Consider the following 16,084-nt stretch of genomic DNA (forward strand, 5'->3'; position numbering starts at 1 on the left):
TATATGATGTTCCCACAATGAAGAAATCAACAACATATTTCTCAGAACATATACTAGTCATTAAGCAATACACAGCTGCAAATGACTACAAAAGCAATCTGTACTAATGTTGCAGGAGACTATCCTGAGTAACTTACCTGTTTTGTTGACTTTTTTGTGCCATTAAAAATCTTCCAAGCCAGCCCATTGCCACCGCTGGCAATGTGTCGACCAACATCAAATTCTCTAGTGACAGGATTTCCCATAACAGCACTAGTGACATCAGCTGTCACTTTTGTGACAGTACTCTTCAACTTATTAAGCATGGACTCCATGGCTGCAGCACTGGGGAGCTGGTTCCCTAGAAACACAGAGGACATGGAAAACTCAACCATTTTTACTTGCTTTAGCACTTATTCATAATTTGTTTTCTAAAACTTACCTCTTCCCCCAAAAGAGCAATTGAACACCACATAATGTTTGGTTTTGTCTTCAGAGTATGCAACTGCTTGAATATAAATTTTAGTCTAGAACAAACCATGCCTCTAAACCTCAGTTCTCACAGACCAAACAAAACTTTGTGAAACAAAAGTTCACACTTGGCCCTAACATGAAGGAAGAGAATGATGCTATCAACTACATTAATCCTTTAAGGCTCAATATGGCACAGAAGTTCTGACTCTTCACACTAAAAACAATATAAAAGGACCCAATGGCCCAATAAACAATAAATCCATATTTTATAGTTTTGTTTACTACACAGTTAATGTTACTACTGAACTATGAAATGATCTGAGAACATCTTCAAAAAGAAAAGTCATACTTTGCCAGGTACAGTGATGTGCACCCACAGCGGTTATTTAGAAAGCATAATCAGGAGGATCCTTCAGTGAAGACATTCAAAACTAACTTGGGTAACATTAATAAGGCTTAATCTCAAAAATAAAAAAAAAAAATTTAAAAAACGAGAACCATGCCTAGTAGCTCATGCCTATAATCCCAACACTCAGGAGGTTTACTTTTTATACAGAAGGATCGCTCCAAGTATGAAGCCAGCCTGGGCTAAAGAATGAGACCCATCTCAAAAACAAAAAAGAAAAGCATCAACAGCAAAGGTGCAAAAGGAAAAATATGCACAATGGCTGGGGGTGGTTTAGCGTGCCTTTAATCACTGCAGAAACAGGAAGCTCTCTTATGAGATCAAGGTCACCCTGGTCTACATAGTTGAGTTCCAGACCAGTTGGAGCTGCAGGAAGATCCTGTCTCAAAAAAAAAAAAAAAAAAAAAAAAAAAAAAAAAAACAGGGGCTGGAGAGATGACTCAGAGGTTTAGAGTACTAACTGCTCTTGTAAAGCACCCAGGTTCCGTTCCCAACAACCTCAGGGCAGCTAGCAACCATCTGAATATCAAGTTCCAGGGAATCTGATGCCCTCTTCCGGTCTCCAAAGGCACTGCACAATGTGAGTGTACAAAATTCTCAATTAGGCAAAATACTCATACACATAAAATTTAAAAATTAAGCCGGGTGTGGTGGTGCACACTTTAATCCCAGCACTTGGGAGGCAGAGGTAGGCAGATGTTTGTGAGTTCAAGGCCAGCCTAGTCTACATAGTGAGTTCCAGGCCAGGTGGGGCTACAAGAAGACCCTATCTTATATCAAAACAACCAAATTAATTCATTAATTTTTAAAAATCTAAAAACAACAACAACAAAAACCCCACCCAAAAGGTCAGGCATTTATAATTCTAAGACTTCCCTACCAAGAGATGGAGGCAGAGAGGAGAGAACCCCTGAAGGTCACAGACACTAACCTGGGGTGCAGTGAACAAAAGATATTTTGTCTCAAACAAGGTAGAAGGACCACACATGAGGTTGTCCACTGACCTCCACACACGTCATGGCCCATGCAAGTGCACATACACAATGTACAAGCATAAGGTCATAAAATGTTCTTAGAATTTTATGAGTTGATATAATACTTAGTGTTATTAATGATCATTTATTGATCAGTAATTGCTTAGTAAGCATAATGATCAATAACTTTTTGTTAATGATTAACAATTACATTTGACCTTTCTCATTTAGTAAATTGTATCTGTTATCTAAAGGAAGTATCCTTTAAACTCAAACATTCTTATCTCTAGTTATAGGAAGACTTTTCAGAGAACACATGAGCTTAGATATTTTAAAGTAGCAGTTTCTAACCTGAAGTCAGATAAAGAATTCAGAGAGAATTAGAGGTATTAGTAGACTCCACAATATATTTTGTTATTTAAGTATTGTGTGTGTGTGTATACACCCATAGTGCAGGTATAAAAATCTTTTCTTTAAGTATTTAAAAAAAAAATCAATCAGTTTCCTTTCTAGTCCTAAATATTTATATTATACATTTAAAATATTACTCTAGCTTCTGGCTATGATGAAAGAAAGAACCAAATTTATCCTCTTAAACAATTAGAAAACTAGACAAAAATAAATGAAGGCATGCTTTCAAGCACCAAACAGGCAGTGTGGACCTGTGATCCTGGTAAGAAAATGAATAAAGAGAACCCCAGCTAGGACAGCCACCCCTTTCTGCCAGGGGACACTTCAAGCCTCAGAGCAAAGAGCAGAATTCCCACCCAACATCTAGCTGAGTGAGGAGCTTGGGGCCAGGAACAAAGCCCAACATCATGAGGGAACTCAAAGATGACATGGCTGGACGTTCTGGGACAGACTTTCAAAATGCTGAGCACCCTTCCCATTTTGGTAAATGCTGAAGTGCTGTATACAGCATGAGATTTCCGGTTATAACAAGAACTAGCCAGAGAGCTATGAGGGGAATAGTTCAGAGTTCACACAAGGATCAAGTCTTTCAATTGCTCCTCCCTGAGGGTGGGGAGCCCTTACTGATCACTAAGGTATTTAGCAGAAACCCTAGAATGACCATGTCTTAGTTGTAGAACAAACCTGTTCTAAAAGCCAGGTGTGGCAGAGCACACCTGTAATCCCATCACAGAAGGCAAAGGCAGGTTCGAGAGTGGGAGGCTAGCCTCAGTGACCAGTGGGACAAAACTATAGGTCTAACATACCTAACATATGAAAAAAGACCCCCAAAGCGAGGGAGAGATGGAAAATACTTGAATCGTCAATTTTTTTCCTAATTCTATTAAACTATACAAATTAGTAAACCCCAAGAAAGAATAAATACAAAGGAAAGCATGCCTAGAACTATCTCACCAAAAAATACAAAATCAGGGACTTAAAAGTAGCCATAGAAAGGAGCCAGGGGCTCCTTCCAAGCCCATGTGACCCCTGAGGAACAGATCCTCAAACAGCCTTAAGAGTAAAAATAAATTGGTTTATCTGGGCCAACTGTATGGCCTTAAACACCCAAAAGGAAAGTATAACCAAAGATTAAAGGGGCCAATATAATTTTTTAAGAGTCCATATGTCTATGGATAGCTAAAGGCTACATAACAAGAAAAAATGCCAGATAGGAGATACCTTCTTTTGAGTTATTAGCCAGGGTGGCCCAAGAGACTCCCAGCATAGAAATGGGAAAATGAACAGCAGACCCTAATCTTATCTAAAGGAATGTTGACAACTGATTGCTACTAGATGAGGAACAGCTGACCTTCTTAAAACAAAGACCTCTAGGCAGGCTGACTAGATTTACCAGATGGGCAAGTAGTGGGGTGTGGCTGGGGATGCCGACAACACAGCAGAAAGCAGCAGGGATATCAGAGTGTAAGGGCTCTAGTTGGGGGAAGGGAGGCTATGGGAGGGTGCCATCTGGGAAGTGGGTATATAGATGAATAAGATTGTTGGGATGTTCTAGATGATATACGTGCACAAAAAAAAATTTTTTTAATTAGTTATATTTGAGGGGGGGAAAAAAAGTAGCCATAGAGCCGGGCATGGTGGCGCACACCTTTAATCCCAGCACTTGGGAGGCAGAGGCAAGAGGATCTCTGTGAGTTCAAGGCCAGCTTGGTCTATATAGTGAGTTCCAGGACAGCTGGGGCTACAGGGAAACCCTGTCTCAAAAAAAAAATAAAAAATAAATAAAAAAACAAAACAAAAAAAAGTAGCCGTAGAAAGTAAGTAGGGAGAGCAAAAGAAAAATTAAGTCACAATTACAATTAAAAGGTAGAGATGTCAAACTATTTAAAAAACAAAGTTCAATTATATGTTGCTAATAAGAAAACTCACTAAAAATATAAAGGCAAAAGTATATGAAAAGAGTAACAAAATGGCATGGCTATATTAACATGGACACAATAGACTGCTAAACAAATTTTGTAATGACAAAGTTGCCAATTCCTCACCAAGATACAAGTCATCAATTCCTATCAAGGTACAACAAGCCTGGCCTTGTGGTACAGGCCTGCAAACCCAGCTGAGGCAGGAGGATGGCAAGTTCAAAGCTGGCCTGGGTAACAAAGTGCAACTCTATCTCAAAATAAAAGGTGAAAAGAGGGTTACAGATACAGCTCAATGGCAACATGTTTATCTAGCATGTGGAAGGCCCTAGATAACTCTATCCCCATTACCACATACACACAAAAAAGATTCTTAGTACTCAGTAACAGACCAAAGAGAAAATCAGTCAGAATGTGAATGGATATCAATAACAACATTAAATGTTTAATTCCTGGCTGGGCATGTGGCTCAATGGTAGAATGCTTACCTATGTTCAAGGCCCTGGCCTCAACCTCCAGTACCACACAACAACAGCAACAAACAGTGTAGGTCCTATTCAGCTCTGTGATGGTATAAACTCCAAGGACTAGATGAAATAATGCACAATCAGTGTAAAAATTACTTACTGGATATACACAAGAAAAACGTCTGAAGATGAGTGGACTAAAGTAGCACTTGCCTGTATTCTATTTGCTCCATTACCTATATTATGAAAATACAGCCTACTTTCTACTATTATAGATTTAACTATAAATAAAAACAGGTTCACTTTCCCTTTTTAATTTAATGCTGCATTTTTGTAAGCAGTTAGAAAATGTTGCTATTGGCATCATGAAAACACTTGCTGTGCCAAGTTGTTCTTTGTGAATATCTCCTGCTGATTTTAAGGTGAAAAGATACAAAACCTTATTTTAAACCTTTCTATCCACTCAGCACTGTTAGTACTACACCACATGCCTGCACCTTGTTCCACAGTGCAATACAGACAGATGGAGATGGAAACATTTCTGTTCTTTAGGAAGTCAGTCCAGCAGCACAATCAGGTGGCAGAATTCTAGCAATGAATTGGAGACATGAATGCAACCAGTTAAGGAAATATTAAGATGAGTGCAAAAATATTCTCAGGTGGGAACAAAAAAAGGGAAAGAATATTACAGAAAGAGGGATTACTGTGTACCAAGATGTAGAATGGAAGATTACGGTGTACTCTGAAAACAACAAATACTTCCATGATGAAAACTAGGGAGTTTCAGAGTTGATGTTCAAATTGGGAGTTACTTATTCATCATCCAAACATAATCAACACTTACATACATGGGGAGGGAACAGACATGGAAACTAATCTGGTGTTTAATTATTATCGAATACCCACTATGTACCTGATACCACAGAAAAACTGGGGAGGAAGTAAAGGAAAAATAAGCTATGAAAGATTTATGAGAAAAGACAGACAAGTAAAGCAACCACAGCACTGACCTACAGAATGATAAAATACTATACAATTGATATGCAGTGCTCCAAGAGCAAAAGTAACAGGGGTAGAAGACTGTTTCCCCAAAACAGTAGTGGTAGAGATGTTTTTAAAGGTGAATAGCAATGAACTAGATTAGAGAATGGGCGGGATGTAGCAATAAAAATAAAGCCACTCAGATAAAAGCTGGAGGAAAGAAATCATGGCACAAGACTACTAGAAAATCCAGATCACCGAGAGTAATGTGCAAGAACAAACTGAGCTTTGAGTAGCTGGCACTGACTGGATGACTAGTCACACATCCAGCAGAGTGAAGATACACTATGGGTAGAGGAAGGGAGTGTAGACAGACTCAAGAGAACTTTAGTGGTCCAAGGATGATATGTTGGTAGAAAGCAAACAAAGCAAGAAAATGCAGAGGACACCTGGAACGCAAAGCTGGCTAGTGTTGTAGACACTTGGTTATAATTACATAAAAACTGTGCTATGTAATTTTATGCTCACTTCACATTTTAAATATATGTTAAAGGGGGAAGGTTGCTGAATTAAGGAAATAGCAATTCGGAAGAAGGATACAGAAAAAATAAACAAGTATGTGTTAGAACTACAGGAACTTAGTGACCAACTATGAAGAGAAAAGCTGAAACTAAGACTCCCACTCCTTACCCATCTCCAATTTCAGAATCTATGTGTAGACAAAGCCATGGACTACAGCAAGATTTAGAACAAACAATTTTGTATGGGTAGGGGGCACTGAATTTTGGATATGTATAATGTGAGTTGCCTAAATGACAATATATACAGCAGGGTTTTTTATATGGTGACCCAGAATTCAGGAAAAAAATGTCTACACCATGAGTCAGTATAGAAAGACTATGGTCTGGGAACGACTATGGTCAGCCAAAGAAACGCAAGGAAAAGCTTAAGAGTATGAGAAGGCTAAGGACAGGGTCTGGAGAGATGGCTCAGAGTTTAAGAGCACTGACTGCTCTTGCAGAGGACCTGGGTTCGATTCCCAGCACCCACATGGCGGCTGTGAACTGTCCTTAACTCCAGTTCCAGGGGAATCTGAAACCCTCTTCTGACCTCCACGGCATTGCATGAGACGGGTGCACTCACATACATGCAGGCAATACACTCGTACACATAAAATAAAAATAATAAATAAATAAAAAGAAGGCTAAGGACAGAATGATCCTAGTGAGTCTGTATAATACAACTGAACTTCAATGAGTTTGTTAACCATCAACACTAGCCATTTGGTAAGTAAGGTATATCTTTCTTAAAATGATAGCTTTCCAGCTTTTCCTTTGACTAATAAAGACAGAATATACCTTTTTTTTTTTTCAAAGACAGAATACAAATGACAGGTAGGTTCATTCACACAAGCCATTTCACCTAGTACACTTAGAAGTCACCTGAAATGCAACCATCTTTCTCTCCTAGAACTCAGCCAATCAGTTAGGGTAGCTTCAGTCTTATCCCAAGACTGTTTTGCTCCACCTTCCAGCTCAGCATTCATCTGGCTTTCCACAGAACCAGTAGGAGAATCTGTTTTAACACTAGATTGTACATACACCTGGCCAGAGGGGGAAGAACATTACAGCAATTGATGCTGATGGCAAGAAGCTGAGGGCAACAGGCAGTTCTTCCAGCGTCTCTTGATTATGAACTTTTATGCTTAAAGATTTTTTTAAGTTTCAAATAACTGCAAAGTTTCTTACTCCCTCCAAGAATATTACAAATTATCATTAACATGCATTTTTAGTAGAAGTATTGCAATACAAATAATGCTGCTTAAAATAGTTGACAGTGAAAATATTTATATTTAATAACTTTTAGTTTCATAGTACCTAGCAGAGAACATAGACTGCCAATAAGTACAAAATACGCGTTGACTATAAAGAACAATAACAGGAATAGAAAAAGACTAAAATAGTTTGTTTTACTCCTTAAAGCGACACAAGTGAACTTTGCGTGGTGGCTCATGCCTCTAATTTCAGAACTCAGGAGGAAAAGACAAGAGTATCTCCAGCTGCATGTCAGGAGGAGTCCAAGGCCTACATAGCAGGTTCCAGGCCAGATGGGGCTACAAAGTGAGACCCTATCTGAAAAGAGACTGAAACAAGTATCTGAGGATTCTATCTGAATGCTAAAAAGGATGCCATTTATACAACCATTCATATGGCTGATTCATAAAATGAAATTCTGTAATTTTAAATTAAATTATGTTTGCACATTAAATCCTTTGGTAAAATACTTCTTAAAATTAGGGGGAAGACTTTATAACTACATTTCTACATGTGATGCTTCTCTGTTTATATGTAAAGGAGAAGGCTACTGAGACATAGTCCTGAAATGCATGCTTCTTCTGTGGCAGCACTCTAGATTACTAGAAGTTTAAAAACACACTTCAAAAAACAGTCTGAACCATTCTCTGGCCTAAAAAGTAGTCATGTTTAATCTCAGAACAAAGATTATATCTGATGAATATAGTAATTCTCCTTAAGCTATAGAAAGTATTTATTATTATCAAGTGGACCAAAAAGCAATTACTTGCAGTAGACAAGGCTGATGGAAAACCAAACAAAAAACTGAAGAGACTTAGCTGTGTACAGTAAATTAACACATAACCAAACTACTGAGTACCTACTAAAGGGGAAAAGCACCATGCTAAATGCAGTCAGAAAGAAAACAAAAACAGTCAGTTTGGCCCATTGGTTACAACTGCAAGACCATTGTACAGCACAGGAGATTATAAAGCAACATATGCTTAAAAATTCCATCTGAGGGCTGGGTGTGGTGGCGCACGCCTTTAATACCAGTACTCTGGAGGCAGAGGCAGGCGGATCTCTGTGAGTTCAAGGCCAGCCTGGTCTACATAGTGAGTTCCAGGACAGCTGGGGCTACAGGGAGACCCTGTCTCAAAAAGACCAAAAAAAAAAAAAAAATCCATCTAAAACTTGAAGGCTGGGACCACGGCTCACTGGTAAAGCATGTGCCTTGCATGCATGAATAGTATGTATATCCAGAATTTGGAAGTCATTTCTAGACTATGTAATAGTGTGATACAGTTTTTATGAGAAGCTGAACAGCTTCTTGAAATTGTTGTAATAACAACAAGGCAGTAGCAGGAGAGACAGTGTCTCCCTGTTCAGCTCCTTTAGCTACAGAAGGGAAAAAAGAAGTGGAAAATTAGACTACAAGATGGATGATCAGAAGCCTCACCACTGAAATTCAGCAAATAAATTATCAAATATACAGTAAATGCTTATCCTATGAAAAATATGATTTGGTCAAAGAAGCTTCTTTGTGCAGTGAGCAGAGATTAAAGGGAGACTCCTAAGTGGTCAAAGTGCTGAGAATAAGTGACTGTGAGTGCTCAGCCCTAAGGGGGACATCTCCACCAACCCCACTCCCTTGCCCAAAGAATGTAAGCACCAGAGGATGGGGAAAAGTGCTATGAATGCCATCTTCTGGACGTGACACTCACAGCAGCTATGCTGATCTGCACAAGAACAAGCCCACCAACGTTGCAGTTGATGGCTGCTGAGGGAGTGGCATTTTCTTAGGGGGTGTACCCACAAGAAGGTTGCCCCTGCTCTAGTGGATGGCTCCCACACTTGTGGGGGGGGTGTGTGTGGGTAACAATAACTGAACTCAGTGGGTTACTAAAAAAAGCAAAGAATAGGATTAGAAAGACGATTCAGTAGTTAAGAATACATGCTAGAGCTGGGCATGGTGGCACACACCTCTAATCACAGCACTTGGGAGGCAGAGTCAGGGGATCTCTGAGTTGGAGGCCAGCCTGGTCTACACAGAGAGTTCCCAGTTACCTACAGCTACAGGGAGACCCTGTCTCAGAAAGACCAAAAAAAAAACCTCAGTTCCCAGAACTCACATGGCAGCTAACCAGCTGTCTTAAGTCCATTTTGAGGAGATCTGACACCCTCTTCAGGCTTCTACAAGCATTGCACACATGTGGTACATTTGCATACAGACAGACAAAATATTCATACACAAAATAAAAATAAATTTCAAAAAGAACAGAACAGGCTGGAGAGAGATGGCTCAGTGGTTAAGAGCACCGACTACTCTTACAGAGGGCCCAGGTTCGATTCCTTAGTACCCACATGGCAGCTGTCTATTAACTCCAGTTCCAGGGGATCCGACACCCTCTTCTGACCTCCATGGGCACTGCATGACATGGGTACACTTACACACATGCAGGCAATACACTCATACACATAAAATAAAAATAAGTAGATAAAAATTTTTTTTAAAAAAGAACAGAACGCCAGGCATGGTACCACACACCTTTAATCCCAGCACTCAGGAGGCAGAGGCAGGCGGATCTCTGTGAGTTCAAGGCCAGCCTGGTCTACATAGTGAGTTACAGAACAGCTGGGGCTACAGGGAGACCCTGTCTAAAAAAGACCAAAAAAAGGACATAACATGAATTTGGGAAAAGGATGTGTTGGGGCCAGGGGTTAGAGGGTAGAGGGGTGGATATGAGAAAAATACATTGTATACATGTATAAAATTCTAAAGAATTAAATTATACAAAGAATGGTGAACTAGATAAACTTTTTAATAGAAGTACAAAAACTATTGGACTAAATAATCATAAAAGGTATTTCAGTAGGTCTAGTTTTTTTTTTTTTCCCCCCCTGGGGAATGCTTTTTTTCCAAGAGTTTTTGTTTGTTTTGTTTTAAGCAGTGTCTCTATAGCACAGGCTGGCCAGAACTATGTCAATCCTCCTGCCTCAGCCTCCCAAGTGTTGGGAGGCTGCCAGCATTAAGACATGGTGGCACACACCTGTTGATAGCAACCTGAGGAGCTGGAGAGATGGCTCAGCGGTTAGGAGCACTGGCTGCTCTTGCAGAGGACCCAGGTTCAATTCCCAGCACCCACATGGTGGCTACAAACCGTCCTTAACTCCAGTTCCAGGGGAATCCAAAGCCTTCTTCTGACCTCTGCGGCATTGCACAACACAGGCGCATTCACGTACATACAGGTAAATACACTCATAAACATAAAATTAAAATATTAAATTAAAAAAATATATATATATATGTATATTTGTTGTTGTTGCTGCTGCTGTTGTCTTTTTTGAGACAGGGTCTCCTTGTGGTCCCAGCTGTCCTGGAACTCACTATGTAGACCAGGCTGGCCTCAAACTCACAAAGATCTGCCTGCCTCTGCCTCCCAAATGCTGGGATTAAAGGCGTGCACCACCACGCCCGGCCTTAAAATATATTTTTTAAGAAAATACTAGCACCCTGGTGGTAGGCTAAGGCTGAGATCCTAACAGACAGCCTAAGAGAGTGGGTTTGGACCTCCTCCATGGGGTAGATGCTCAGAGCTCAGCAGACTGCCAGAGAGTACCAGGTTCTGGCCTCCCTCTGGCCTCCAACTACCAGAGGGCCTTAGAACACCGAATCCTGCCTCCATGTGGTGGTGAGCAGCCATAATTGCGCCATACCATCCCCCTACCTGGGATTTTGTGAGGTCCCTCAGGGCAGATCTGGCTTTGGAAGGCTAAGGCTGAGATCCTAGCAGACACCCAGAGAGAGTGGGTTCCAACCTACTCCATAAAGGTAGCTAACTGGAGCTCAGGAGACTGCCAGAGATTGTGGGGTTCTGGCCCTCCCTCTAGCCTCCAACTAACTACCAGAGGGCCTGAGAGCCAGGGGATAGCCTGACAGCCCCGAATCCTGCCTCCACATGGTGGTGAGCCTCCCCAAATTGTGCCATACCATTCCCCCTACCTGGGATTTTGTGAGGCTCCTCCCAAGGCCCCAGGGCAGATCCGGCTTTGGTAGACTAAGGCTGGGATCTCAGAAGACCTCCAGAGAGTGCCATGCCGAGTTCTGGCCCCCCTCTGGCTTCCCTCTGGTATAGGGTTGACAACGCACAGGACTGCCTGACAGACCCTGGATTCTGCCTACACGTGGTGAAGGAATCCTGAGTGTACCGGACTGGAACCTGAATTGGGCTTCTGTGGGTACCCCTGAATAGCGGATCTGAAACTATCAGTTCCCTCCAAAATAAACCTGAAAGAACCTGAACCCTGTACCAACCAGCTTACATAACCAATAAAGAAAGGATCTAAGCATCCGGATCATACAAACAGAAGCATACTTCAACTTAATTTTCATACCAGAATCATAAACAACAAAAGAAATTCATGACAAAACCACAACAAAAGAATAATAAAATGGAAAGCCAAAACATTATGATCCCAGCGAAGCCCACCAATCTTGTAGAAGAGTTCTACAATGAGAATCCCCTAGAAATAACCCAGGACACTGAATTTAAAAGAACAATCATAAACATGATCGAGGAATTCAACGAATATAAAGAACACACAAACAAACAAATCAAAGAGCTAAAAGAAGATAGGGATAAACTTCTGAATGAATTCACAAAAGAGATGGAAACACTGAAGAAAACTGAGGCAGAAATGAAGAAGGAAGTGCAAAACTCAATAAGTCAACTTCAAACAAGGGAAAGCCTCACCTCTAAAATGAGTGAAATGGAAAACAGAATACCAACAGTGGAGGATAAAGTTGAAGAACTGGACCACTCAAGCAAAGAGTATGGAAAATTTAAAAAAACACAGGAATGGAATATGCAAGAGATGGGAGACATCATAAAAAGACCAAATCTATGGATCATAGGAATAGAGGAAGGAGAAGAATTTCAGGTTAATGATGTTGACCAGATCTTAAACAAGATAGTAGAAGAAAATTTCCCAAAATTAAGCAAAGACATCCCCATACAAATACAGGAAGCACAAAGAACACCAAATAGACAGGATCAGAAAAGAAACTCCCCACGACATGTCATAGTAAAAACACTTAATGTACAGAAACAAAAAGTGAATACTGAAAACAGCGAAAGAAAAACAAGTCACATACAAAAGAAAGCCCATCAGAATTAGAGCTGACTTATCAATGCAAACTATAAAAGCCAGAAGAGCCTGAACCAAGGTATTTCCAGTTCTACATGACAATAGATGCCAGGCCAGAATACTATACCCAGCAAAAATATCTATTATAGTTGAGGGGGAAAGAAAAATCTCCATGACATGAACAGCTTGAAAGAATAAATGTCCACAAAACCAGCCCTTCAAAGAATACTTGAAGCAATACAGAGAGCAGAGAGAGAAACAACTATACCTTGGGGCAACAAAAGAAAATAAACAAAGATATAATCTAGGAAACACAACATTACAGAGAACACAAACAGAAATCAAAATGACAGCAACCAATACACACCTTTCGATAATAACCTTAAATATCAACGGTCTGAACTCCCCAGTCAAAAGACACAGGCTTAGCGAATGGATTAACAAACAAAATCTATCTCTTTGTTGTCTGCAAGAAACCCATCTCACCTTCATGGACAGGCACTACCTTAAGATAAAAGGACAGAAAAGAATATTCCAAGCAAATTGCACTAAGAAACAAGCAGGGCTTGCAATTCTAATATCTGACAAAATAGACTTCAAAGTAAAACTAATCAGAAGAGATAAGGAGGGTCATTTCATTCTGATCAAAGGAACAGTTAACCAAGAAGATATTACAGTCCTTAACATATATGCTCAAATTCTGGTGCACCCAAATTTATAAAAACAACACTACAGGACTTTAAGACACAGATTAACCCCAACTCAGTAATAGTAGGGGTCTTCAATACACCACTGTCTCTATTAGACAGGTCAACTGGACAAAGAATAAACAGAGAAACATCTGAATTAAATGATACTATACATCAAATGGACCTAACAGACATCTTTCCATTATTCCACCCAAACACCAAAGAATACACTTTCTACTCAGAACCTCATGGAACTTTTTCAAAAACTGACCACATACTGGGCCACAAAACAAACCTCAACAAATACAAAACTACTGAAATAATTCCATGCATTCTGTCGGACCACAAGGCAATAAGGCTCAAAATCAACACTGGACAAAGCTCTAGTGACTACAAAAACCCGGGGCGACTGAACAACACACTCCTAAACAATGAGTGGGTCAAAGGAGAAATTAAGAAAGAAATAAAAGAATTCCTGGAATTCAACAAAAAGGACAATACAAAACAGCACAACCTCTGGGACACATTAGAAGCAGTCCTAAGAGGGAAGTTTACAGCTCTAAGTGCTTACATTAAAAAATTGGAAAGAGCCCAAATTAATGACCTAACACTGCAACTCAAGAATTGGAAAGTCAAGAACAAGTGAAACCCAAACCCGGCAGAAGAGAAGAAATAACAAAAATCAGAGCAGAAATTAATGAAATAGAAACAAAGAAAACAATACAAAGAATCAATGAATCTAAGCTGGTGCTTTGAAAAACTAAACAAGATAGACAGACTCTCAGACCAGTTAACCAAAAGAAAGAGCAAATACAAATCAACAAAATCAGAGATGAAAGGGGGAAACATCATAACAGACACCCAAAAGATCCAGATCATTATAAGCGAATATTTTAAAAACCTATACACTACTAAATCTGAAAGTCTAAAAGACTGTTTAAACAGACCCATAACATATAAGGAAATTGAAACAGTAATACAAAACCTCCCAACTAAAAAAAGTCCAGGCCCAGATGGATTTACACAGAAGAAATCTACCAGACATTTAAAGAAGACATCCAACCAATACTACTTAAATTATTCAAAATGATAGAAACAGAGGGAGAACTCCCAAACTCCTTCTATGAAGCCAGCATCACTCTAATATCCAAACTGGGTAAAGACAAAACCAAAAGAGAAAATTATACATCCATATCCTTAATGAACATAGATGCAAAAATTCTCAACAAAATACTTGCAAACCACATACAGACACACATCAGTAAGATCATTCACCATGAACAAGTAGGCCGTATCCCAGAGATGCAGGGATGATTCAATATATACATGAACTCAAAGACAAAAACCACATTGTCATCTCAATAGATGCAGAAAAGGCTTTTGACAAAATTCAACATGCATTTATGTTCAATGTCCTAGAGGGAATTGGACTGAAGAGAACACACCTCAACATAATTAAAGCTATATACAACAAACCCACAGCCAATGGAGAAATGGAGAAAAACTGGAAGTATTCCCATTAAAATCAGGAACCAGACAAGGACATCCACTATCTCCACTCCTTTTCAACATAGCACTTGAAACTCTTGCTAGAGCAATAAGACAGAAGGAAATTAAAGGAGTACTAATTGGAAAAGAAGAGGTCAGACCATCGCTTTTTGCAGATGATATCATACCATACCTAAGATATGCCAAAAGTTCCACCAGAAAACTCCTAGAACTGATCAACACTTTCAGTATAGTAGCAGGTTATAAGACCAATCTACAAAAAACAGTAGCCTTTCTATATACCAATAAGAAGCAACTGGAGAAAGAATACGGGGAAATGCTCCCATTCACAATTGCTGCAAAAAAATAATAAAATATCTAGGAATAAATCTGACCAAAGACATCAAAAATCTCTACAATGAAAATTTTAAATCATTAAAGAAAGAGATTGAGGAAGACAGCAGGAGATGGAAGGACCTCCCATGTTCATGGACTGGAAAAATTAATATTGTGAAAATGACCATCCTACCAAAAGCAATATATAGATTCAATGCAATCCCAATTAAAATCTCCGTGACATACTTCGCTTAGAAAAATGCATCTTTAAATTCATATGGAGGCACAAAAGACCCAGGATAGCCAAAGCAGCCCTGAGCACAAAGAGCAACGCTGGGGGGATTACTATACCAGATCGCAAAGTATACTACAGAGCCATAGTCATAAAAACAGCATGGTTTACAGTAATACAAAGCCTCCCAATTAAAAAATGTCCAGGTCCAGACGGATTTACAGAAGAATTCTACCAGACATTTAAAGAGTACTTCCAACCAGCATCACTGGTTATGAAGCCAGCATCACTGTAATATCCAAACCTAGCGTGAAAAGAGACACACAGATCAATGGAACATCATTGAAGATCCAAACCTGAGTACACACAATTTCATCCACCTGATATTTGACAAAGGGGCCAAGAACACACAATGGAGGAAAGACAGCATCTTCAACAAATGTAGAAGACTGAAACTAGATCCTTAACTTTCACCTTGCACAAAAGTCAATTCCAAGTGGATCAAACACCTCAATTTGAAATTGGAAACCCTGAAACTATTAGAAGAAAATATTGGCAGGAACTTACAGGATATAGGTGTAGGAAAGGATTTTCTAAAAAGTTGCTCAGGAATTATGGGCAGCAATCAATAAGTGGGACCTCATTAAACTAAAAAGCTTCTGTACAGCAAAAGAAACAATCAAAAAAGTGAAGAGAAACCCCACAGAATGGGAAAATATTTTCACCAGTGACATCTGACAGAGGTTTAACATCTAGAATATATAAAGAACTCAAAAAACAAAGAATC

At 39.5% G+C, this 16,084-nt stretch overlaps 1 protein-coding gene across 4 annotated transcripts in view; it reads right to left on the reverse strand.

Moving 5' to 3' along the window:
- Scyl2 (SCY1 like pseudokinase 2) overlaps positions 1-16,084 on the reverse strand; it is a 69,404-nt gene that overhangs the window by 47,807 nt on the left and 5,513 nt on the right. For all 4 annotated transcript variants that reach the window (XM_017802721.2, XM_008851148.3, XM_017802720.2 and 1 more), the window contains exon 2: positions 138-340. In XM_017802721.2, the coding sequence (XP_017658210.1) occupies positions 138-314 (177 nt within the window). In that variant the 5' untranslated portion in view covers positions 315-340. The remainder of the gene's footprint in view (positions 1-137; positions 341-16,084) is intronic.

Source organism: Nannospalax galili, unplaced genomic scaffold, assembly GCF_000622305.1.
Source record: "Nannospalax galili isolate Female #2095 unplaced genomic scaffold, S.galili_v1.0 scaffold885, whole genome shotgun sequence".
Lineage (NCBI taxonomy): Eukaryota > Metazoa > Chordata > Mammalia > Rodentia > Spalacidae > Nannospalax > Nannospalax galili.